General features: G+C 39.3%; 1 protein-coding gene across 1 annotated transcript in view; it reads left to right on the plus strand.

The window, feature by feature from the left end:
* Positions 1-2,989: 2,989 nt before the first annotated feature.
* The window catches only part of phf24 (PHD finger protein 24), a 31,612-nt gene continuing 7,844 nt past the window's right edge, over positions 2,990-26,757 (plus strand). The window contains exons 1-3 of the mRNA XM_053644718.1: positions 2,990-3,166; positions 14,898-15,289; positions 19,804-19,989. Coding sequence (XP_053500693.1) covers positions 14,900-15,289; positions 19,804-19,989 — 576 coding nt within the window. The 5' untranslated portion in view covers positions 2,990-3,166; positions 14,898-14,899. The remainder of the gene's footprint in view (positions 3,167-14,897; positions 15,290-19,803; positions 19,990-26,757) is intronic.

Consider the following 26,757-nt stretch of genomic DNA (forward strand, 5'->3'; position numbering starts at 1 on the left):
TATGCAAACGCTAATTTATAATGAGCTTACTTAAATTCTACCTAATGATACACCTGCGTAACTCTGTAATCATCTGTGAGGTGTGATAAAGAAGAGCTTTTCTCTTCATCAGTGCTCCAGTATGAACATGAACAGACTGGAACAGAGCACAGAGGCTTCAGGAAGAGAGCATAGAGTTCTATTCAGGTCTGTCACCTTGCCTTACTTCTCCTCCTTTTCCAAATCTATCATCATCTTCTGTCATTATCATCATTTGTCAACATGTTTTTCTTCTTCATCTTATCATTCCCATCATCAGCATCATCATCGCTATCATTGGCATCATCTGTCCCTATTCTTCTCCATCATCATCGTTTGTCATAATCACCATTTTCTTCTTCTTATCTTCTCCCTTTCTCTGGGGGTCATCCATGGCATTAGGGGTCAATCCCCAAAGGGGCGAAGACCCCAATTGTCTTCATTAGTTTTCTTATTCTTATTCCGCTCTGGAAGTCTATGGAAGCCCATAGAACTGCTTGAAATTTGGCCCACAGACAGAGGACAGTCTGATGTGTTAATACAGCAAATTTGGAGTCTCTAACTCAAGCCCTCTAGCGCCACCAACTGTCCAAATTTGCACTCACACTTATGCTAATAACTTTTGAACCGTGAGTCCTAGAAAGAAAATTATTTTTGCCTCTGATTCCTTTGCTTCAAGACTTATTCGAGTGCATCCTATGATGCCATTTTACGTCATGAAAAGTTTCCCGCCATTTTGAGTTTTTTGAAAAACCTACTCTTTCGATCTCGTCCTAGGCCGTTTGTCCGATTTGCATGAAAACTGTCATGCATCATCTAGAGACACTTACGGCAAAAAGTTTTCACAGAATTTTGATAAACCATACTTTTTTCCTATTTTTTTTCTCAACGAATTTGACAGTGAGCATGCCAAAACGGACACGAGGGTGTATCTCTGAAATGCTTTAGCGTATGCATACCAAATTGATTATTTCTCATAGACATCATGACTTCAGGGGGACTGCTCAGTTTGGGAACAGTGTTCACTAGTGGTCACGAGATAGGAAAAAAGCATATTTTTGCTTATAACTTCTGAACAGTTTGTCATAAAATCATCAATTTGGATCTCATTAGATTCAGTGGGGCATTCCGAGTCCAACGATATGAAAAATTACTACAGCCATTTTGGATGTCAGCCATTTTGAATTTAGTCATAAAATGCTGTATTTTACGAATGGCTTGGCATATCGTTACGAAACTCGGTATCTGTCTTTGGCACTATGCTCTGAAGGGACTCAAAACGTTTCAGGGACAGCGCCACTTTGTGGTCAAACATTATAATGTTATTTCTAAACATGCTATTAGCTGTTGACTCCTTTTGCCTACTGCCATGAGTCTGGTCTTGATAGATTCATGCCGAGAACAATGATATCAATTATGTCATGGTTGAGCAAACTTCCTGTCTGCTGTTTTTAAATGTTTAGACCGTTTGTCCGATTTGCATGAAAATTGGCCCGCATCATCTAAAGCTCTGCAAATGACAAAAGGTTATTCACAGACTTTTGATAAACCATAACGTTTTCGAATGCCGCCTCAACGAATTTGAAGACTGCGCTAAATTGAACTTGAGTCTGTATCTAAACAACGCTTTGAGGGATTGTGATGTAACTTGTTATGTGTCATCACCATTAGGCCCTGAGGTTGCTTACAGAGTTCCGGCACACTGCCCCCTACTGGTCACGAGATAGCAAAAACCATTTTTTTCTTATAACTCTTGCACGCTTTCCCGTGTGAGATGCTACCTGAGCAGTTTCAGAACAGCACCACATACTGGACAAAATTTCTAAGAAGTAGCTAATTTTAGTTAATATTAAAATACATGTTTTTTAATCATTGAAACTTTACTTTTTCTAACTCCTCATACATCAGACTCTAACGAAAAACATTTCACAAAGCTTCTTTTGCTTCTCATGGTATTGATAATTGGCTTGATCCCGGTATTGCTGTTTGCAGCTATATTTATCATTGCTATCATCACCATCATTTTCTTCTTTTCTTCTTTCTCTTTCTCAATTTATTCTTCAGTTATCATCATCATCTTCTTCATATCATTACTATCTTCCTCTGCTTAGTATTATTTATTATTAGCAGTATTATTATTATCAATCATCATTGTTATTATCTACTTCTTCCATCTTCTCCTGTACATGCTACATCATCATCATCATCATCATCATCATCATCAAATTCTCCTTCTTCACCTCCTCCTCCTCCTCTTTCTTCTTCTTCTTCTTCTTCTTCTGCCTCCTCCCCTCTTTCTCTCAGTGTATCATTGAATATAATTTCACTGTGGTTCTATTTAACTTCTATTGCACACATGTGATTTGGGTTTTATTATTATTATTATTATTAGTAGTAGTAGTAGTAGCAGTAGTAGTAGTAATATTCATTACTGCATTATGTCCAGAGTCGTAGCATTATGTAAACCTTATATAAACAAACAAAATTATTGTAATTCACAACCACAATCCCCCATGCTGCTGTCTCTAAAACACACCATCAGTCCACCCCTGAGTGAACTCCATTAAGGCTGCTGAGTGTATGTGTGTGTGTGTGTGTGTGTGTGTGTGAGAGAGAGAGAGAGAGAGAGAATGCTTTCGTGTGTGTGTGTACATGCTTTTTGGCATGACGATGATAATGATGATGCTCATGTTTACACACAGTGAAGAGACAGACACTGTCTCCACTCTCCATGCCTCAGGAAGCTGCTGATGTATTTTACGTCTTTTGCAGCCTCACTCTGATCTTATTGGTCCAGTTCAGCCGGACCAATGAAGAGCTTCCGTGTGCAGGATGTTGGCAGTTGGAGTTGTTTTTTCTCCCCCGTTAGAGGCTCTGAGGAGCTTTTGCACCCAGTGACGTGCCAGTGCATCCTCCTTTCATTCAACTTTTAATCTTGCGTTGCTTTGCATCACCTGGAGGACTTCAGGACCAGGAGCTGTCCACTCTCCACTCACACTCACACTCCACCCTTAGCGTCACGATCTCTAATACACACACACACACACACACACACCCTTCCACACTTGAGGCACTGACATGCCGGGCTGCAGTGCATGAAAAAGGAAGCGACAAAGTGCATACGGAGTGCAGCTGAGTCTCAACGCAGGTATGTTCCCATCTTCTTTCCCATTTCAACCTGTCGCGCGAGCCATTTTTATTTATTTATTTATTTTTTTTTGCATTTAATGACCGTGCAACGGAGTTTCACTTTGTCCCGAGCTCTCGCGCAAACGGGGCTACTCACGTTTTATTGATTACGACGCGCGCGCGTGTGTGGTGTATGTGGGGTCAGCGCTCGCGCGAGGGTGTGGATACGCTTTAGTGCGTTCATCAGCATTGATTGCAATAAGTAAATAAATAAACAAACAAACAAGCAAATAAATAAATAAATAAAATCACCCCGAGTTTTAACATGCATGAATTTCTCTGTATGGGTGGTGGTGGGGGGGGGGGGGGGGGGCGGAATTGGGATTGATTGAATGCACCTGATTGATTTTGATTTGATTTTGATGCACGCGGCCATGCAAGGCTCGTTTTGAGATCAGTGTGTGTGTGTTATATGCATGCATGTCTTGTGTTAGCAGTAAAATCGGCACTGCGGAGAGTGTATCAGATCAGCCTGCTTTAAAATATTCCTGCATCATCTCTGACGTCTTTCAAGAATCTCTACGTGCAGCCTATGGATATGCGTGCATTTACACTCTCAAAGATAAAATGGTACCAATAGGTACCTTTCCTTGTCGCTGGGGAGGGTACTCTTTTAACCTGGGAAGGGGCATGTAAGGTACAGTTACCTTAATTTTTTTTTAAATTATATATAATATATAAGACTAAAGCTCTAGAGGTACATAGAGAGTAGTCATTATTGTCCAATTATGCACCTTCGTATAAAATATTTTTGGAAGGTGAAAGGTACACACTAATGGTACAAAATATGTAGCTTTTATGGTGAGTGAAAAAGAAAAAAAATACAGTTTTGTATCTTCATTTCCAGGTCTTCATTTATTCCCCCCCTAACAACTTTCCCTGAAAAGACATATATGCATGTAGAATCTCAGAACAAATTGAAAAGGTACCAACCTGTACTGTACTTTTCATTGTCATTGGGCTGGTACCATTAAGGGTAGTCTTTTAACCAGGGAAATTGCATGTGATGTACCTTTAATTTGTTTATAATTAATTATTTTTAAAGGTAAAAGAAACATACTATAGGTAGAAAATACATAGCCTTAGTGGTACCACCAAAGTGACAAGGAAAAGTACTGTTGGAACTTTCCATAACAACATTCCTGAAGGGCACAGTTTAGTGCTTTATTCACAAATGACTAATTTTCCTACTCCAGTGTCTCTATTTCCAAGCCATTAAGGATTAATTAATTCAACGGAGGAGTCCATTGTATTGTAAAATAATTGTACCAAACGGTAATTTTCCATGTTGCTGGGATGGTCCCCTCAAGGGTACTTATTTTGTTTCTTTAGTATGTATCTTTAACCTGGGAAGGTGTAAGTGGTAAAGCATTAAAGGCATATCAGTGATCCTTAACATCAGATTATAGGCTATACCTTAAATTATATTTAAGGTGAAAGATGCATATCGTTGTATTATTTATGGTACCACCATAGCATGAAGGAAAGTAGAGTCTGGTACCTTTATTTCTGAGAATGTACTATACATTTTATAGTAGAGGTTCTCACTGAACCCACTGGCAACCTACAATATAGTTTCCAGCTAGGTCAAAAATAAGCACTTTAGGAGGCTTGGGTGATTTACAAAATCAAACGCACCAAAAACGTTTGTTTATTCAGGGTTCCCAAGGACAGAATCTAAGAATCCTTGCCCACTTGCAGTACTGGAAGTCTGAACATGTCTGAATGTCCAGTCTTTATGCTGTAATCTTAAAGACTAAGTTATATGCTCAATTTACTGTTATGTGCTACACCTGTATACTGTAATGATTTATAATGGCAGTACCCTGTGTCACCCAGAAGAGGACAGGTTCCCTTTTGAGTCACTCAAGGTTTCGTCCTTGCGTCCTCTCAGGGAGTTCCCTCTAGCGTCCTCACTACTGTTGCCTCTAGCATGTTCGTTCGAAATCAAAATGAAAATCTTTGTGACTATGTTAGAAGTGTTGTACAAATTGAATTGAAGTTGTCCTCCAAGGAGCCAATGGTGATTACAGATTTCAATTACTAACTCTAATAACTTCCATTTTCAGTGATACTGTCACGGACCCAGAGGCATTTGGATGTAATTGCAAGTAAAATTTTTAATGACAATACAAAGTGGCGAGCAGAACCATAGTCAAAACAACAACAACAAACAAACAAACAGGCAAAAGGTCAAAAAAATCATTCAAACAGCATGACCAAAAAAGGGAAGGAAATAAGAATTTAAACCAAGAAGATGAATAGTAAAACCATCCAGAATTTCAAATTGAAAGACCAAGTGGACTTGTTGGAAGCAGGTGCTTTAGTGTTCAGGTGAGTTAGACAGCTGTAATGTCTGGACTGGATTAGAAATGGGAGTGGTGGCTTCTGGATTTACGGTGGAGCTGGATGTGACGAATACAGTACATACAAGAGCATTGTTCCCCAACCCTCTTCCTTGAGCTCGACCTTCCTGCAGGTTTCACCTCCAACCAAAATCTAACACACCTCTTTTAGTAGATCCAGACCTTCTCAAGGCAATGATTAGATGGTCAGGTGGGCTTGATGATGGATGGAGCTAAAGTCATCGGGAAGGTAGATCTCCAGGAACAGGCTTGGTGACCACTGTACTAGATTTAAGTGTTGTATGATGGCTAGATCTCTCAAATTGGTAAGATTGGAACTTTTCTTGGACACATAAAAACAGACAGTCTTATCTATCTTTTTTTCTCTCTACCCATTGCTTCTATATCTGCAGTGGTAATAAATACAGATTTTTAAATACATAACTATGATATATGATGCAAATTCATATCTACAACCTTGGATAAGACAGAGAAGAGAGACGTATTGTACTTAAAAGACTGAAGAATTCTAAATTTTTTGCATATAAGGAATATAGTAGAGCACTCATTATACCTTGTTTCTTCTTATACCACAGTGATTTGCCAATTATTACAAAATTATGTTTATTAAAGAAAATATACATCATAATATATTTTTTATTACCTTATAGTTACATTTGATGTTGTGCAACATCCAAGAGTCATTCTGTCACCATCTAGCTCTCTCTTCTTCTGTCCTGAAGACTTTCCCCATGTCAGAAAATGTAAGACCAAGACTAGTAACAATACCTAAACATTGCTGTAAGATTATGAGGAACGTAGTTTTCCTTTAAGGTATCCATTTTGCTCAAATTTGCACGAGCATCTGCATTGAAAGCGCCAACTGTTAACCTTTACGCTATACGATTGAACGTTTTATTGAGAACTTGCTCATTTCTGACCTTTCTCTCTGACTTCTTTAAAATTGCTAATCCTTAAGAATACTAACGCGTCCAAGGAGAACGTTTTAAAGTGGAAGTGTGGTTCCTTGGGACGTCTGTTGGCTCTGATGACTCATTACTTTTGGCTGTGTTCCTGTGCCAGAGCATTTGTCCTGTCTTTAATGTGACGCTTCTTCTATGACCTTGTTTTAGGAGACATCTGTATTCAACACCTTGTACTCATGCGCATTTAGCACCAATGCTGTTACACCTGTCTTTTGACACTTTGATGATCGGTTGGATTCTCCAGGTCTTTCTTCGGGGGAAGGGATATAACGTCGGTAATTGGTGGAAAGAGCATGATTACTAAATAATAGTGAGTGAAATGCAAAGTACACAATGTTAACTCGCTCTGCTGTGTTTCATAACTTCTTAGCACAAGCTGTTCTGTTTTCTGGCTGGCCGAATTCAAATGTCAGCATGGGGGCTCTTCTACCCTTTCCTCCACATTCAGAGTCCCGCACGTCCCTAAAAGAGTCCCAGAAAACTCGTCTAAACGGTGGAGACGTTTAGTATGTGTGGTTGTAATAGAACTGATTTTCTTATAAATTCCACACAAAGCACGTCCGTAAAAGATGACACTATATATTTTATAGAAATGCTGCTCCTCCATCTCTGCTCATTCCTACCATTGTTTTTGTTTGGCCGACTGGGTTGGGCGACTGTTTGTGATTCCGTGGGTGCACAGGCAGAAGGCGGCCTTAGTGAACTTGTTAGCGAGATTAGTTCCAGGGCTTTTGGTCTGTGTGCTGCAGGGACTCGAATCAACCATGAGCCGTTCCCATGGAGAGAATAAAAGCTTTGTATCTGCCTCATTTACAGAGGCTGTCCTTACAGGAGTGAGGAATGAAAGGCAGAGCTGGTTGGGATTCCAGTCAGTGCGGAGCAGCAGGGGAAAGCAGACCTGCACAAGATAAAATTACAATGATGACAGTGTGGGAAAAAAAAAGTATGCATACAGTCAATCAGAATGCTAATCACGTTTGCAAATTCTCCAACCTGGTCTCATGAGAAATTCATACAAATTTGAATAATTGGTAGCAATGTGACTGGACTTTGTTCAATTTCATATGTATGAAGTCATTGAAAAGGTACTAACACCGACCCTGTCCCTCATCCTAAATATAACAATATAGATATAAATGGTGTGTAGATGTTTAAAAAAAAAAAAAAAAATCTTTTAAAGATAAAACAGCAAGTGTTTCAATACAACACAATTTAGAGCTAATTTGATGATACAGTGCCATCCATTATTGTGAAAACATTCCAATGTTAATTGAAAAAATACTATCTTTGAGAAGTAGGAAATGACAAATGACAGACATAGGGGACACACCTCCTTCACTGGGACGAACAAGCAAGAAGCCACTCCTTTTTCATTGGGACTCACAGACACAGATGCCAGACTTGTTTGATTTTGGAGTAACAGGAACAGAGGCCATATTTCCTTCATTGTAACTAACAGGAACAAAGGCCACGCCTCCTTGAGTGGAACTAACATGCACAGAGGCCACGTCTCCTTCACTGATGGAACTGATAGACACAGAAACTACAGCTCCTCCACTGGAACTAACAGGCATAGGCTCCATACCTCCTTGACTGGAACTAACAGGCATGGGCTATATACCTCCTTGACTGGAACTAACAGGCATGGGCTATATACCTCCTTGACTGGAACTAACAGGCACAGAAACCACATTGCATCTACTGCAACTAACAGGCAAAGAAACCGTGCCTCCTCCATTAGAACTAAAAGGCATGGAAACCGTGCCGCCTCCATTAGAACTAACAGGCATGAGTGCCATGCCTCCTTGGTTGGCTCTAACAAGCACAAAGGCCACACCTCCTCTATTGAACTAACAGTCACAGAGAAACTACATCTCCTCCACTGGAACTAACAGCCACAGAAACCACAGCTCCTCGATGGGCACTTACAGGCACGGGCTCCATGCTTCCTTGATTGACAGTTTTGCTATATTATAAATATTAAGGCCAGTGCAACGATTTCCATAAGTGGGTTATCAGGAAAGTACATATCTCTCCTTGTACGACCTTTCCGTATTAGCCATTATAAAATAATCCTTGTTTTCATGGAAAGGAATCCGAGGCCTGTATTTAATTTGACTTCAGACATACGAGCGGATGTACGGCTGAATGACTGAGGATACAACAGCAGTCACTCATGTCAAGCTTCGCGTCAAGGTTGTCATCTATGTTACCCTCCTCCGCAAAGCTTTTTTTAAATCTGGAGGCGTTCAAATTTTCAGAGCGCTCAGGTTGCTCCTAGAGCTGTCTGTCTGACACAAGGCTTAGGGGAAAATGAATAATTTATTACTTTTTCTTGTTAAAGAAGTAGTTTTGTAAAAAAGAAAGAAAAAAAAAAAACAATGAACAATTTTTTTCACAAATGTAGTTGATCAGCCAAGACATGTTTAATATATGCCGTTTGTACGGGAACTACAGGGCTAGTGTAGCTAAGAAATAATAGACGTGTTTTTCATTAAAGAATGCCCATTTTCGCTTATTTGTTTCAAATGACATCAAGGTATTGATGTACAAATTTACAAAAGTGGTTTGCAATTTCCAAAGCAAATGAAAACATGGATAAACATTGTTTCCAATTATGAAAGACTGATCTAAGGTTATCAGAGTGTTTGGTTGCAGTTATTGCTGCTAAAGTGGCACAACCAGATTTAAAATTTAACGGGGCTCTTATTTATTTATTTTTTTTACATAGGTGATAGGTGTTGGATAACTTTTTTGGGTTGCTTCAATAATAATAATAATAACGTGGTTAGCACGTTCGCCTCACACCTCCAGGATCAGGGGTTCGATTCCCACTGTGGCCCTGTGTGTGCGGAGTTTGCACGTTCTCCCTGTACTGTGGGGGTTTCCTCCCCCAGTCTGAAGACATGCATGGTAGGCTGATTGGCATGTCTAAAGTGTCTGTAGTGTGTGCGTGTGTATGTGATTGTGCCCTGTGATGGACTGGCACCCTGTCCAGGCCTTTTGCCCGATGCTTCCTGGGATAGGCTCCAGGTTCCCTGTGACCCTGAAAAGGATAAAGCGGTATAGAAGATGGATGGATGGATGGAATAATAAAAATAATAAACTGTATTGTGTGTTTACTCAGGTTGCCTTTGTTTTATGTTGTATTCCGTTTGAAGATCTAAAACTATTTAGTATGAGATATACACAAAAAAAAGAAAACAATCAGGATGGGGCAAATAGCTATAAATTACCAAGCATGTTCACAGCACAGCTAACGTAACAGCCACAAAACTCCATAAAAGGCAAAGTTCACAGAGAGCTGAAAAGGACATAATGGCAACAAAATGGTGAAAGTGCGCTTCCTATGTGCCGCATGTGCTGAATCTTCCAGTAATACAGCTCAGCCATTGCAGCTACCAGAGACAGACATTAACTCTTCCTCCTGCTACAGGGTGTTATTACATTTGTCCAAATTGTATGGCTAGTCTTATTTGTCTTGTGATTGTTTCGGATCACTTTCTTTCAAGTCGTAAACATGAAATAGCTGAGTTTCATGAAATTCATGTGCAATCGAATGAAATGTTACGTAAATTAATTTGCATACAAATTGACAGTAACTCGTTGCCAGTTGCGTAATTTGAAGCCGATCAATCGAGGTTCACGTTAGGGAGTCACCTTAACCGTCATTTACACAAACTCAGGGTGAAATGCATGCTAGGAAAGGATCAGAAATGGATTAGGATCAGACTTACTGGATTTCCACGAGAATCTCATTTCTTGTGTAGATGTTCCTGCAAATTATTTACAAAAATATTGATTCATATCTAGTCTGATAAATGTGGCCCTGAAAAATCGTGACCCATCCCTGCATGCTTATCATAATATCTCTCATGTGAATAATGTGAATCTCTGATGAGATTCTATTTAAAGCACGAAACCCTCAAATCCATCTCTATTTCCACCGAGGAAGCAGCGTTTTGTTTACGAATGCACGTTATTCAATCTTCTTTATCAGTTTTCCTGATAGCACTGATGGATACATCGGCTTAAAAGTTTCCGATGAAAGGGAAAATAATTAGATCTGCCTTTTAAAATTCGTAGCTCAGATCCAGAAGGTTCACTTCCGTCTGCCAGGAAAGAATATTAAGAAGCAATGGACACCTGAACGTTTAGATAGGAACGGGATACTTAGGTTGTGGTTTCAGGAAATAGACTGAATTAAGACTTCCTGATTTTTTTTTATACTTAGTTCACACCACCACACCCCTTTTCAGGGAACATAAGTCACTTCACAAATCATTCATAAGTGCAAGTATGATGTTATATATTATTGGTCATAGTTAGGCTGTGTACATTTTGAGAACTAATCCCTATTTTCAAACTTTCTCTTCAAAAATGTTAAAATACTTATATATTTTTTTCATTATGCTCACTTTGCTGTTTCTCCACTTTTTTTTTTAAATTGTTGTTGTCATTGTTGTCATTCTCATTTTCTGTTATTTATTTATTTATACTATAATTGATTTATTCTTCTTGTCATTGCTAGTCATTTTCCTTTCTGTTTTTATTTGATTGTCATTTTTGTTAGTCATTTTCTCTTCTATGCTTTTTTAAAATATATTTTTTTATTGTTGTCGTTGTTGTTATTGTCATTTTCTTTTATGATGTTTCTTATTGTTGTTGTTTGTTGTCATTGTTATTGTCCTTTTTGTTTCTGATTTTTATTGTTGTTTATTGTTATTGTCATTTTATCTTCTATGTTATTCCACTGTTTGTGTTGTCATTGTTAATGTAATTTTGGAGTCCATGTTGTTATTTTTATTTTTTTATTGGTCATTGTTGTTGTTATTGTTATTTTGTCTTCTGTTTTATTATTGTTGTTGATGTCATTGTTGTTATAGTAATTCTTTTCTATGTTTTCAATTACTGTCATTCTATATATTCTTTTTTTTTTAATGTTGTTGTTATTGTCATCTTTCCTTTTGTGTTGTTTTACTGGTGTTAATGTCATTTTCGCTTCTGTTTTTTTACACCGTTTTATTGTTGTTGTCGTCGTCAGTGTTATTGCATTTTTTTCTGTTTCATCTCCTTATTGTTGTTGTTGTTGCTGTTGTTAAAGCTTTCTTTGATTTCCTTGACATCCAGACAAAATCCCATAGCTGCAAGTGTACTGTTGTGATTATGTTTTCCTTGATATGTATTCAGATTTCTCAGCACTCGCTTAAACAAAGGTTTTCGGCGCATTACATCCACACAGCTACTTCCACTTGCAGTTGGATCTAAAGCAAACGCATTCATTCAGAAGCTTCAGCTCAAACTATCTCCCTCTGTGTTGTCTGAAAGCCAGACATCAGATCGTGCTGCAGCTGACATTGAGGAAGAAAGCGTGTGCCTGGATATTTTGAGGTTGAGGATTAGTTACTGCAGTGAGCTTTCTGTCACAGACTCACACACAGCCTTGAAGTTTCAGACTGCTTTCCCACCTTTGCTGGTAATTAACGTTGCTCCACACCATTCTATCCTAAGGGAGGAAGCTTATACAGCAGTGCTGACCAGCATGATGATAGAGGACAGCTGTCTGGAAAAAAGTCAGTGAGTGAAATACACAGCAGAGAAATTACAACAAAGATTATCTTTTGATATTTTTCATTTTTATTTATCAAGGGTGATTGCCACCTCACAGCTCAGGATCCCAGGTTGTTTCCTCCGGGTTGGATTTCTACCTTGCTCCCAGTGTTCGAGGGATCGACACTGGATCCGCCATGAGTCTGACCAGGATAAAGCTCTTACTGAAGATGAATAAATGAATGAATTTTAATTTTAGGTACAAATGGTATTAGAGGAATAAGTGCTGGGGGCAGTGGTGGCTCAACGGTTAAGGCTCCGGGTTACTGATCAGAAGGTCAGCGTTTCAAGCACCAGCACTTCCAAGCTGCCACTGTTGGGCCCTTGAGCAAGGCCCTTAACCCTCTCTGCTCCAGGGGCGCCGTATCATGGCTGACCCTGCGCTCTGACCCCAACTTCCTAACAAGCTAGGATATGCAAAATAATGTTGACTGTGCTGTAATATATATGTGACAAATAAAGGCTTCTTCTTCTTCTTTTAAAACACTTCAGGACAAGCTGTTATTGGAAAATAATCAACCTTAGGGAGATTGTTAATTACTGTCCTATAACATCACATCCAAGTCCAGATGTGTTTTTATACCTTACTTAAGGTCTAACATCCAGACGTGTACGTACCAGTCTCCACTATATGGAAGCATGATTTAGTGAAACTCTGACAAGATTTGTAAAGTATCTGTGAGTAGCTACTTATAGCTTGCGGTAAAATTCTCGGCATTGCAGGATAAAGGGACCAGTTTTTCCAGGCATCCGTAGTACATTAGAAACAGTTATCGGTTTAAATATGGGCTTAAAACCTTCAAACTCCTTTGAAGTGTCTACTGTAATTCTAGACAAGTTGAATGAATTGAATTCTAATTCTGTGCTTGTGAGAGATGAGGTTGCCGGTTCGTCTAGTCTCAGCCTATTTCTGGAGTCATACCGTTTTGTTGCTTGTGTTCTGTACTATCTATAGCAGAAAATCAAGTTCCTACTGTAAATCCTTGTTAATTCTGCTTTTGTTGGTGAGTTATGTCCAAAAAAAAGTCTGTACTTGTTCATAGTTGTTTTAATTTCAAGATGTCTGGGTTAGCACGGTGGCTTAGTGCTTAGCACGCTTCCTAAGCACGCTACCTCAAGGGTTGGGGGTTTGAATCCCACATCCTCCCCTTGTGTGCAGAGTTAGCATGTTCTCCCTGTGCTTCGGGGGCCTCCTCTGGGTACTCCGGTTTCCTCCTTCAGTCCGAAGACATCTGTTGTTAGCTGATTGGCATTTTCAAATTGTCCGTAGTGTGTGATTGTGCCCTGTAATGGTTTATCATCCCGTCCAGGGTGTCCCCTGCCTTATGCCCCGAGCCCCCAGGTATAGGCTCCAGGTTCCGTGACCGTGTAGGATACAGAAAATGGATGGATGGATTGCATGTCTGTATTTGGTAGCACCGCCTCTTCCGACAGGCTATGCAAAACAACAATTTTGTACACGAGACTACACTTCTCATTGTTGTGATTATTAGCATTAAAGGGATAGTTCACCCAAACATGAAAATTCTGTCATCACTTACTCACCCTCATGTCATTCCAAACCCGTAAAAGTAATCCATGTGACATAATCCATGTCGAAATCGGCAGACATTTTTGTTCTGTGACTCAGTTTGTGTACAGCGTCCCTCTTCCTCTGCTGTAAACAGCGCAGCGCTTCCAGGTCCTCGTGTATAAAATTAGGATTAAACCACCGGAGTCACGTGGATTACTTTTACGATGCCTTTATGAACTTTTTGGAGCTTGAAAGTTTTGTTTACTGGACTGTAAACGGAGGGACAGAAATCGCCCAAATTTCATTAAAAAAAGTCTTCATTTGTGTTCCGAAGATGAACGAAAGTCTTACGGGTTTGGAACAACATGAGCGTGAGTAACTGATGACAGAATTTTCATTTTTGGGTGAACTATCCCTTTAAGTTGAATTAAGCGTGGTCCTGCTCTCCTGTTACACATTATTAAGTCTGGAATGTCTTTTGTCATTAAAGAGCTCTTCGCTTCGATTTCTAGTTTCAGTAATAACTCTATGAATAAGATCTTTGTACTGTTTCAGCAGCGTTGGTTATAGATAAATTTAGATAAATTGGGGGTATATTCCCCCTTCATTTTCTCCATAGACTTTTTCACAAAATTCTTCAATAGCATTTAAAACATCGAGGAAAAACAAATAGCTATGAGATGAACGAATATGATGTTATTTCACTTGTCAGTATTTTATACATACCTGCATGTTCCTGATTCATGATCATCCATAGTCCATGGAAAGTAATTCATTCACATGGTTAAACCCGTTCTAATGTCAGCCAGATGATGATAATCAGTCTCAAATCACTATCGTGGCTCTTGTTTTCAGCCTTATTAATTAATTCCACATTCATCTTACAGACGCTAACTCCTAAGCCACCAACACTGTCCTTTCTTTTCCAGACATGATTGATGAGCTGCTTGCCTATCGGAGTATGCTAATCCACCTCATGTACTTCATATGTCTCATGTTCATCAGTGTGTCTGTCTCTTGTATAGCCTTGAAACATTACAATGCATTTCTGCATTTTCTGAATTGACTGATGTTTTTAATGAAGCAGATAATGCTAGTTATTAGGGATCGTTTCTGTTGAAAGACAGCCATGTTGTACCAGATATGAGAGATCTGATAATCAACCTCATTCTCCTCTATCTACATGCACCAAGCCTCTAATCCATCTCTCTTTCTCTCTCTCTCTCTGTGTTGTAGTCATGGGCGTTCTGATGTCCAAGAAGCAGCAAGTGGAGAAGGTTCAGAAATGCAACGCGGTGGTCTCAGCATTTCGTGAGGGTCTTAAGACCCAGCCGAGTGCCACTCAGGCGCAAAACGACTCTGAGATAAAAGATGAGGCTCCAAACCATCCGGAGTCTGATGAGTCTGGACGAAAAGAGGAGGATGGGAAACCTGGGCCTTCCACCGCTCCACCCAAAGAGGAGAACAAAGCCAATCAGGAGGCCTGGGGCCGCTTACGGGATGGGAAAGGAGTAGAGCCTGAGGATTTACATAAATTGCATCAGCTCACACCGCCAGCGTTTATAAGGCCGAAGAGGCAGCCGAATGACGATCAGCCCATACAGATCGAGCTTGGTCAGAGAGAGCAGGTAAGACTGTACACGTGAAAGCATTTTACACAAGCTTTGCTGCAGTCTATAACACTACATGGCTTCAGTTCATGGTTGAATAAACAACATAAATTAGACTTACTATAAATATTTTCTGGATGTAAAACCTCATTATGTTGAAGTTTGTATTAGACAGATAACAAGCCTGTTTGTTGCTGCATTGCACTCATTAGAATGATAGAAAAAAACTGCTTTGCTAGCTAACCCAGGCATTTTTTAAACAGAGAACTCTATTGATGACTTTGCATCGGGACATATTTTGATAATAACACACCCTAGTTCCCACAATTTTACAACCCATACAAAGGCCCTATCGATTTGGAAGGGGTACCATGGCAACAATCGCAGATTTCCTCTCATCCTTTTCACACAAAACACTCCGGTCAGACTGGTGCCTCTCTTAACCTGCGTAAATGTCATCTACTCCACAAAGTCCACAGCCGAGGTATCTGACAAGAGCTGGTGATTCATATCACACCTTTACAAATGAGACCTCTCTTTCTCCACACACTCCGCTGTCACTGCTCAAAGGCACAAAACGTCTATCAGACCTTTATTCTGAAATCACTTTTAAATTAATAAAAAATTCCCTAGTTTACGTAAGGAAAATTCACTGTTGCACCAGCCTTAATATGTATAACATGGCTATATGGCTTAAACAATGTATTTGGGGGAAAGTGCATATTGAAGTGCCTAGTGAAGGAGGTGTGGCCTCTATGCTTGTCAATCACTGTGAACAAGGTGTGGTCTCTGCATCAGTCAGTGTGAAGAAGGTGTAGCCTTAATGCCTGTCAGTCCAAATGAAGGTGCGGCTTCTGTGACTGTCGGTCATTATGAAGCTGGCATGTGTGCCCCATGCTCCCTGGGATAGGCTCCAGTTTTCACCGTGACCCTGAAAAGGATTAAGCGGTATAGAAGATGGATGGATGGATGGATGGATAGTGCAAGTACAAAGGTGGTGTAAGTAGTTATAAGTACAAAGTAGGTATTCCCAATCAATAATCAATAAAGTGCATCTATCTATCTATCTTTCTATCTATCTAGCTATCAAGCTCATTTTACACTGTGGGTGAAATGGAGGTCTGTGTGTGTGTGTGTGTGAGTGTGTGTACGTTTACTTACAATTCTTCAGTCTTTCTGAATTAGGCATGTTGATTCTGGCTCAGTTTTAAAGGGGTACTTCTTCAGAAGCAGAGGGAGCCACTGTTTGTGTGACTGCGTTGGCGCATTTGGCACCAGGCCGGTGGTGGGCGGATTGTCAAGGGGCCCAAAATGGGCGAGAAAGCTGAAAGCTGAAGAGACGAATTCTGTCAGCATCCAGATCCGAGCTGATTAATTCAGCTGATTAAGGCTGACAGCAGCGGGGTCACCAGTTCCACAGTAGTGGATGAGAACTCTCCACAGTGTGGCTTTGTTTACCGAGCTGCTCTCTGAGTGGAGAACCAGAAGAGGAGATTGGTGAGAGGGGCACCTCTCACTTAGCAACTGTTTTCTGTGAGGGTTTTGTGAAACCTGTGATAAAGGTGTTGAGCACTCGGTTGGAGAGCTGGAAGCGAATGGATTTGTTATGAAACAGATTGCAAAAGGACCGAATTATGACACTGAATGTTTGGTGTAATAGCAGGAATATTAGCATTGGTGTGAAGCAACAGGAAAGCATGGAAACTAACTGGGTTTTTTAAATCTAGATATGACAGTCTGTTAAATAAACAAAATTCAACCAAATATCACCAGGAAATTGCAAATGGAGGAAGCAGATGCTAAAAAAGAAAAAGTTGTGGTGATGACTTTCTAATTAAAATTAGCTTTATGCTATGTTGATCCTTATACTTACATGCTAGATTGGAATCTAACAGGAAGCCATAATGAGCCTTAACATTTTAATATTTAAGGTAAAAAACACCACCACCTCTCACTAGGGGATGTCTATTTTCATCTCCAGTCTGGATAATGACTTTGCCAGGATGTTTCCTTTCACCTTACTGAAGGTGGGCTGTTGCTGGGGACAAACGAACTCGAAGAGTGAGGACAACTTCATCTAAGGTCACAACGAATGCCTTTAAAGGTGTCTAGGCAATCTTGGAAGCTTGGCTCCCTCCAGACTGAGAAAGAAAAAACTCATCACACCTCCTCATCACATTCAGAACCTGGGATCCTGTTCTGTTTCACTGATGGCACCCGTGGGAGGCTGACTGCTACTCACGTCCTTTTATACTCGCCCGCCCTCCTGTGTGCTGCTGAGAAAAAGGCTTGATGTTGTTTATCGGCATGTAGAAGGATGGATTAACTCCCGAGGCATCTTAAATACATGGACGGTTTTGCATGGGAAATGTAGCACAGATCCACTATTGTAACTGCTGGGATTACAAGGGGGCATGGAGTTATTTATTGGAGGCTAATTGTAATGCTGATTAGCCTGGCATTAACACGGTCAGGCAGCTCTGGCATGGACAGTGCAGGAAAAATAATCATACCAAATATCTCTGATTTTATAATTATATCTGCAGAAAAACATGCTCCGAGCCTGTGGAAGAAAATAACGCTAGTGGGTCCTGGTCCTTGACTAGCCAGACCGCATGTTGTTTTATTATTTATCACATTTACTGGAACCATGTGTGAGGTTCTGCAGGACAACGTTACTTTATTGCATTTCATAAAGCTTCTCAAGGACATGGACATGGGATTTCATGCCATACCGTGCAAGCTTCTCTGGTGTACCTACATTACGGTATAAGGGAAATTGTTGCTATATTTAAACCATAGAAATGGAAGAGGGTTAATGGAGTAATTATGAAAGTTCAATTATGGAAATTCAAGTTCATGTGAGGTTTACGACCCCAGACTAAACTTCTCCGCAGCTCCTTTAAATGTAGAAATAATGCAGCTGTTCCGTTTTATTACCCAGTGGCCCGAGAAAGGAAGGTTACATTACAGGATTCAATCTCTTTCCAAAGTGCTTATTTTTTATTTCATCCTAGTTTCCAGGAAACACTATGATCTTTTTTTTTCTTTTTTTTAACCTTAACTGGTCTGATTAATGCATTTTAAGCACATATAACCCTCTGATAACCAGATTTGTCTGCAATCTGACTCCATGTCTGTATATCCCCTATAAATCTTTGATATTAATAAATAAGACCGTGTTTGATTACATTCACGTCGCTATGGCTGTTTAATTGGATTGGATGACCAATGCAGGAATTATGGCACTTATTAAAATTAAGTATTAATAAAGCTGAGTAATTGGTTCCCACCGGCAGTGTAAAATCTCTGTGGTCATGCTAGGTCATACCTACACTGTTAAAAAATTTAGAACTCTGAAGAGACTCTGAAGAGTTTGCATATCTTATTTAACAGTTGATCTGCAGTGGTATCCCAAGATTTCATTTGTATTAAAATTCTGAGTTTAATCTTTTTAGAATTACTCATGAACATATGGAATTGATTGCACAATTCCATGTGTCATTTTTGTGCACACAGATTTGCAAAATGGTAGGAACTTGTTTCATTTCATTCATTTAATGGTTTATTATTATTATTATTATTATTATTATTATTATTATTATTATTATTATTATTATTTTCCTTTGGTAAGAACACTCAAACGGCAAACAGCACTTTTTGGATGCCTGGCATGTCATGTCATCATACATGAATACCTGCAAACAAGGAGAAAGAGCTTTCACACACGATGCAGACCACACCAAGGTTTGGGTTGAAACGAACCCCAGACCAACATTTTGAAGAGGACCAGGGAGTGGTTGTATAATGATAACGATAATGGGTCTTTATTGGTCACAGCACAATGAAATTCTTTTCTTCGCATACCCCAGCATGTCAGGAAGTTGGGGTCAGAGCGCAGGGTCGGCTATGATATGGCGCCCCCTGGAGCAGAGAGGGTTAAGAGCCTTGCTCAAGGGCCCAGCAGTGGTAGCTTGGCAGCACCGGGGCTTGAGCCCCTGACCTTCCGATCAGTAACCCAGAGCCTGAACCACTAAGCCTCCCCTTTATGGACTACTCATGCACTTCAAAACCGCATTCACACTCCACCAAATATAGCGAACCCTCACTGCAAATCACTATGATATTGATAATGGAATTTTCAGAGTTATGTTGTTTTAAATTACGCAATGGAACGACAGACACCCTGGAGTCTAGCAGGAGTAGCCTTGCTGCCATAAAAACACCGACGATTTACAAGTAGGCTAATTGTGAAACGTTAACAGCAACTGCTAGAGCCGTTTCTTCCCAAATCAGTCCAAATACACTGCTCTAGAGGGGAATTTAAAAAGCCTTGTCCGATATAAAACACCCCTGTGCCCTTGTGGCCAGAATTAAAAGACTGTGGCCAACTGTGCCAGGTTATTTTACTGCTCAATTTTTCTTAGCCTGTGGTTAGAGACTATTAAAATTCTAACATAAGCCATTATCACTTAATGCAGCTCTTGCAGGTTGTGAGACTGATGTCTTTTTTTTATCTCTCTTTTTCGCAGCCAGTAAATGACGAGATGTGCGAGGTGTGTGAAGTGTGGACAGCGGACGATCTGTTCCCATGTCGGACATGTACGAGGGTGTTTCATGATGGCTGCCTGAAGGAGATTGGATACCTGCGTGCGGACACTGTGCAGGAGATGAGAGACACGGCTCACACCACCATGGGCTGGAGCTGCTACTACTGCGTAAGTCTGCGTGGACACACATATGTATAATTAGCTAAGTTAGCTGAGGACACTTGTTAGACTAGACTAGGCTTAGTGATTAGCACAGTTGCCTCGCATCTCTGGGGTTGGGGGTTTGAATCCTGCCTCCACCCTGCGTGTGTGCAGAGTTTGCTTGTTCTCCCCTTGCTTCAGGGGTTTCCTCCGGGTACTCCGGTTTCCTCCCCCAGTCCAAAGACATGCTTTGTAGGCTGATTGTAGTGTGTGTGATTGTGCACTGCAATGGGTTGGCACCCTGTCCAAGGTATCCCCTGCCTTGTGCCCTGAGTTCCCTGGGATAGGCGTCAGATTCCTCGTGAGCCTGTATAGGATAAGTGGTATGGAAAATGGATGGATGGATGTTGTAGCTTGAGGGCACAGTGTATTATAGATTAGACAGGATTTTATCAGCATCTGAATGCCAACAGCTTGTGCCTTTTACTGTGTGTTTACAGAACATATCTATCCAAACAGTACCATGAAGACCAAGGAGCTATTCCATTTCCACACAGTGAAGCATGCTGGTGGTAGCATCTACCCTCTTTATCTCAGTCACTAATATTTCGCTTCCTCTCTGCAGTGCCGCATTTGTGCCATATTCTTTCTATTTTTAATAAAGGATTTAATAGTGCTTTGAGAGATTGGGATGTTTTTTTTTTTTTTAACCAAACCCTGATTGATATCGTCCCAGAACTTGTTTTGCTAGCGCCCTCATTTTCAAGATGCTGTTTGTTTAGGTATGTTCTCTAACATCATCTGGGTTCTTCCACGAACAGGTGTATTTATACTGAGATCATGTGACACAGCACACAGGTTGACTTCATTCAACTAATTATGTGAAGTCTAATGGTGATTGGTTAATCCAGAACCAATTTAGAACTAATTAATTGTTGAGAAATACTTCTGCAACCAACGCACTGCACAATGAAGCAACAAGATTTTTTTTTTTCCTAAATAAACCAATCCACCGTTTCACTAACAGCAGCCTCTCAAACCTCTACAGCATTCTCATCACACAAATCACTGCAGTGTGTAGCTCCTCGTTGAAACTGTTGGTCGTGTGGGGTTTTAAGGTTAAGGAGGAAATAAATTTGTGAGGATTATCTTGTCATGTTGCAGTGTTTGGACGCTTGTGATGGCTGATCCTCTCTGCCTGCTAAAGATTTTTAGAGCTGAATTTGTGGTGCGGGATGTCAGATGGTGCCAACGTGCTTCAGATTGAAACACACAGCTTATCTCAGCCTCACAGCCCACTGAAGATTAAGGAAATTGGCCAGCTGGTGGAGAGTGTGAAGAGTGTGAAGTGTTGTTTAAATAGTGTGTCGTACACAGCATGCACACATTTAAGTGCGCATATGTAATGTGTACATGCTTCAATACATTTATTCACAAATGTACACACCCTTGAATAAGCAGATCCTGATTTTGCCAAGTGTTATTTGGTAAACAAGATCAGTGTTTAAATGAAATTTGTCCAGCTAATCGTAAACGAGAAGGGAAATCTGTTGCATGTTGATGTACAGTACCAATTACTTGACTATTAGTATCACTAAACAAAACCATTTATCATGTATTAGCTAGCTTAGTAGCATACTTGGCTGCGATTTGTAATTACATGCCAAACAACTTGTCTACTAGTTCTAATTACTAATTTTTTTTTTTATTTAATATTAGCAAACATGGCTCCAGCTACTAGCTTCAGTTACATGCGTATCTGGTTTTCCTAATGCTAACAATCTTGCTAGCAAGCTGGGTCCCTGGGTTTTATTGCTCAACACAATGTTTACTTAATGTTAAATATATTGCTAATGGATTTAGCTACTTCTTTTATTTCTATGATAATATAGTTTACCTGATCTTGCTAGTGTACTTGCTCTTTAGATTTAATGACATTTTAAGTTATTTTAATTAATATTATCTATGCTTTAGCAAGCTTGACCTATAAGCTCTAATGTTAGATTAGTTTTAATGTTACTAATATACATGGCCATTAGTTTTAATTAGATGCTAAACTATTTTATCTGATATCATATCTTGCTAGCACACTTGCTAGTTCTAATTAATAATCAAATATTAGCTACCTGTAGTATACCTGGCTACTAGCTTTAATTAGATGCTGAAATATTTGATCTAATAGTAGTAAATATCTTGCTTGTTAATATCTTGACCATTAGTTTTAATTACATGATAAACTATTTTACCTAAAGTTAAATATCTTGCTAGCAAACTTGCCTACTATTTCTAGTTACTAATTTTTGTTTATCAGCACGGCTCTAGATCTTGATAACTGACTAAAACAGCTTGCTAGTACACTAAATAGTCTAAGTATCTTGCTAGCAGACTTGCCCACAATTTCTAGTTACTACTTATTGTTTACTTAATATTAGTTATCTTACTAGGAGACATGGTCACTGGGTTTAGTTACTTGGTAATGTTAGATATCCTGCTTAGTTGTCTTGCTAGCACACTTCTTTACTTTTAATCTTACTTAACGTCAGCTTGCTCAAATTCAAATTTTAATTAATATTTCATGAATGTTTATCTAATGTTAAATACATTGCTAGCACACTTACTAGTTCTACTAATGGCATGGAAAACCTAATATCAGCTCTAATATTAGCTAGCATACTATTATACTTAATTAGCTAGCATACTATTATACTTAATTAGCTAGCATACTATTATACTTGGCTGCTAGTTGGACACTTAATAATTTTAGATACATTGATAACAACCATGGCTACTAAAGGTTTAACTAATGTTTGCTAACTTACAAGCAAAGCTAGTTCTAGGTTTTAATAACACATTTAAACCATTTATGTAGATGTTATTTATCTTGCTTGTGTTCCTGGCTACAGGTTTTATGAATAAAATAGTGTTACCAACATTCTAGTGTACCTAGTGACTAGTTTAAATGACACAATACAAACTGTATTAGTTGGCCTGCTAGCAAACTTAAAATATACATTAGATAGCTAGCACTACAAGAAAGGTAATGTTAAAGCACAGTATTAACACTATGCTTCCTTTATATGGTTGGCTAGCTTAGCTAGTGTTGTTAAATGTTCCACAGGTTGGATTGCAAGCACACATTAGCAGCTGTGGTCCAGCATTTCTCAGCAGTTTGTAATTATTATGGCTGCTGCGACTTGCACATGTTTTCTCTGAGGAGTTGTTTCACAGCTTCTGGTTTTCTCACTTCATACTAGCTTCTGAACAATCTGTGTGTGTGTGAGAGAGAGAGAGAGAGAGCGAGGGAGAGAGGGAGAGAGAGAGAACCTACTTTCTATCATTTTGTCCACCTCACAGTTCTCAGACAGACACCACATGCTTTTTGCCATATTACTCTATGCGGTAGCTAATATTAGCCGAGCTTCACCGTATGTCAAGATGAACCACAGGCTAATGAGGAACGACAGAAGCATGGCAGAAAGATGAAACTCTGCAACACACACAAAATTGGTTCGAAAAGACTTTTAGCCAAGGTGTCACATCGATTTTGCGGCGGTGGTTAGCGTCTCAGGAAACACTTTCCAGTCATTGATGATGTAGCTGCCCGTATCACGAGCTGTGAGCTCTTTTTAATACACATTTAACCATGATACAGCGTCCTGAACACGTCACCTCGTCCTCATTGCACCTCATTTTACAGCCATTAAACATTTCCTGGTATTAGACAGCATTTTTTCAGGTAGGAAAAAAAAAATCATGTTTTAACTTGGAAGCAACAGTAAACAAAGAGTAGGAATATTATATACCTAAAACATTAACATAGCAGTGACTGTGGGTTTATTACTTGACATCTAGGGCTGAGGTCAAAACATAGACAAAATCATTGAGGAAAATGTAATAATCAAACAGACAAACATGCCAGGACCAGAATTCGCAAATCTCATATAGTACCAACTTACAGGAACATGTGTCACAGATGTGTTATATAATGCTAATTTGTGTGTTTTATTATTTTATTTTTTTTTGTGTGTGTGTGCTTTTTTTTGGTAAAGTGACCAGCTGTGTTAGAGTCTGGTGTGGGTGCCCAGACACTGTCAGGGTACGAGTGTGCCAACTCTTTTACGCCAAGAGTTGAAAACACCATAAAAACACTTTTTAAAAAAACCTTAGCTGGAGCACTTTTTTAGTGCTAATGTAGAAAAATCATGCTAATATGTAAAGTGGCTCAAGCAGCACCTACACTGTAACAGTGCTCTTACCAGACCTAACTAATTAGCCTAGCTTGCGCTCTAAAATAGGTTTATTATCATCAGTAATGCAGATGAAATAAAGACTGGTGTAAAGCTGCTTGTGAGGAAGTTATTTGTCTTCGCTGTAGCTTTGGAGGCAGGAAATGAAGATAAATTGAGCTGCTTGTGCAACTTGACTGACTGCAGCTACAGTTAAAGTGGTCACACTCATTTTTCACTGCCACTTTGTCCACCATTCCTTGTTCTTCTCGCTTGACGCCCCAAACCCCATCATATATATATATATATATATATATATATATATATATATATATATATATATATATATATACATACAGTGCCCTCCACTAATATTGGAACGCTTGGTAAATATGAGCAAAGAAAGCTTTAAAAATTGACTTTACTGTTTTACTTTTGGCACCCCTACAAATGCATACGATAAAATATATTTGTAGTATATTCCCATTTAAACTAAAAAAATTAATTAGTACACCGGGGTGACTAGGAACAGGAAGTTGTTCAACCATGACTTCCTGTTTCACAGGGGTATAAATATGAGGTAACACAAAATTCCCTTAGTCATTCATAAGAATGCGTAAGACCAAGGAATATAGCTGTGATGTGCAGCAAAAGGTTGTTGAGCTTCACAAAATGGGAAGTGGCTATAAGAAAATAGCACAAGCATTGAAAATGCCCATTTCCACCATCAGGGCAATAATTAAAAAGTTCCAGTCAACTGGAAATGTTATGAATCAAACAGGAATTGGACGTGTGTCTATATCGTCTCAACGCACTGTGAAGAGGATGGTTCGAGTGGATAAAAAATCTCCAAGGATCACAGCTGGAGAACTGCAGAAGTTAGTTGTGTCTTGGGGTCAGAAAGTCTCCAAAACTACAATCTGAAGTCACCTACATCACCACAAGTTGTTTGGAAGGGTTTCAAGCCTCTACTCTCATCCAAAAACAAACTCGAGCGTTTCAGTGTGCCAGACACTACTGGACCTTCAAATGGGATCGGGTTCTATAGTCAGATGAAACCAAAATAGAGCTTTTTGGTAATAAACACCAGAGGTGGTTTTGGAGCACAGAGAGAGGTAGCCATATAGAAAAGTACCTCATGTCCAAGGTTAAATATGGTGGTCGATCTTTAATGTTTTCGGGCTGGTTTTCTGCCAGAGGACCTGGACATTTTATTAGGATACATGGCATCATGGACTCTATCAAATTTCAACAGATATTAAATGAAAACCTGACTGCCTCTGCCAGAAAGATTCAAATGGGTCATGGTTGGATCTTCCGGCACTTATTTGCTCGTATTTACCAAGGTTACCAATAATAGTGGAGGGCATTGTGTGTGTATATATATATATATATATATATATATATATATATATATATATATATATATATATATATATATATATGAGAAATTTCTTACTTAGTTTACCATCATTTAAAAAAAGATCACTTTTTATTTTATTTTATCATTGATTAAAAACGGATTGATGTTTATTATAAAGATCATTTCAAACTGAAACAAACACAAAGCCATAAATTGAAACGATTCTGTCCAAACACCATTTACATCATTTTTCCTTTAAAGGGTAACTCATAAGGAAAGCCTTCCTCACATGCATTTTTCATTGTCGATAAGAACATACCTGATAAACTTCATATTAGTAAAACGTGGTGTTTTTAAGGGGTTTTAAACATCTCCCCATGCTCAGTACCCTCTCCATCGGTCCTGCACTATTGTTAAAATAGAGCAGATAAACTGTGCCTCTCAGTCGCCCCCGGCGCTAACAGCCTTTAAAAGGGTCTATTAGAAAGGCGAAGTAAGAGGTCTTTCTGAGGATGAGCAGCTTTTGATATCAAAGAGACCTGGCTGCATTTGATCTTGAGAGCTTCCTACTTCAGGAACCACGAACTCATCAGGCCTTTTTAAGAGTCCAATTAATCAGTGTGATTATTATCCTCTCTTCATCTTCTGTTCGTCTCCCCCACTTCTTTCACACAGCGAGAGAAAGAAAGGAAGAATAGCGAGACGTAACAAAGGCTTAAGAAAAATCCCTTGTGCTTTTAAAAGAAAAGTTCATCATTATCCGTTACACAAACCTTTCAATAAGTTAAGAAATCTTACATTAATCTTCAGAATTTGGTTCATGTGTTAATATCAATGAGAGTAATGTGTTTTCTGTTCATGAGGCCAGTTACTGTGAAACAGCTTGCGTATATATATATATATATATATATATATATATATATAGTGCCCTCCACTAATGTTGGCACCCTTGGTAAATATGAGCAAAGAAGGCTGTGAAAATTGTCTTTATTCTTTAACCTTTTGATCGTTTGTTCAAAAAGTACTCTGCTCTCATGGATATCAAACAATTGCCAACACAACACATGCTTATAAAAAAAAAGTCTTTGTTAAATATAGGTGCGCAACAATTATTGGCACCCCTACGAATTCACAAACCTTTGAATACGACTCTGATTCATACCTCAGCGCTGTTAAATTCTTGAATCTGATCGGTCAGAAGGTGTT

Source organism: Ictalurus furcatus, chromosome 16 (genome assembly GCF_023375685.1).
Source record: "Ictalurus furcatus strain D&B chromosome 16, Billie_1.0, whole genome shotgun sequence".
Lineage (NCBI taxonomy): Eukaryota > Metazoa > Chordata > Actinopteri > Siluriformes > Ictaluridae > Ictalurus > Ictalurus furcatus.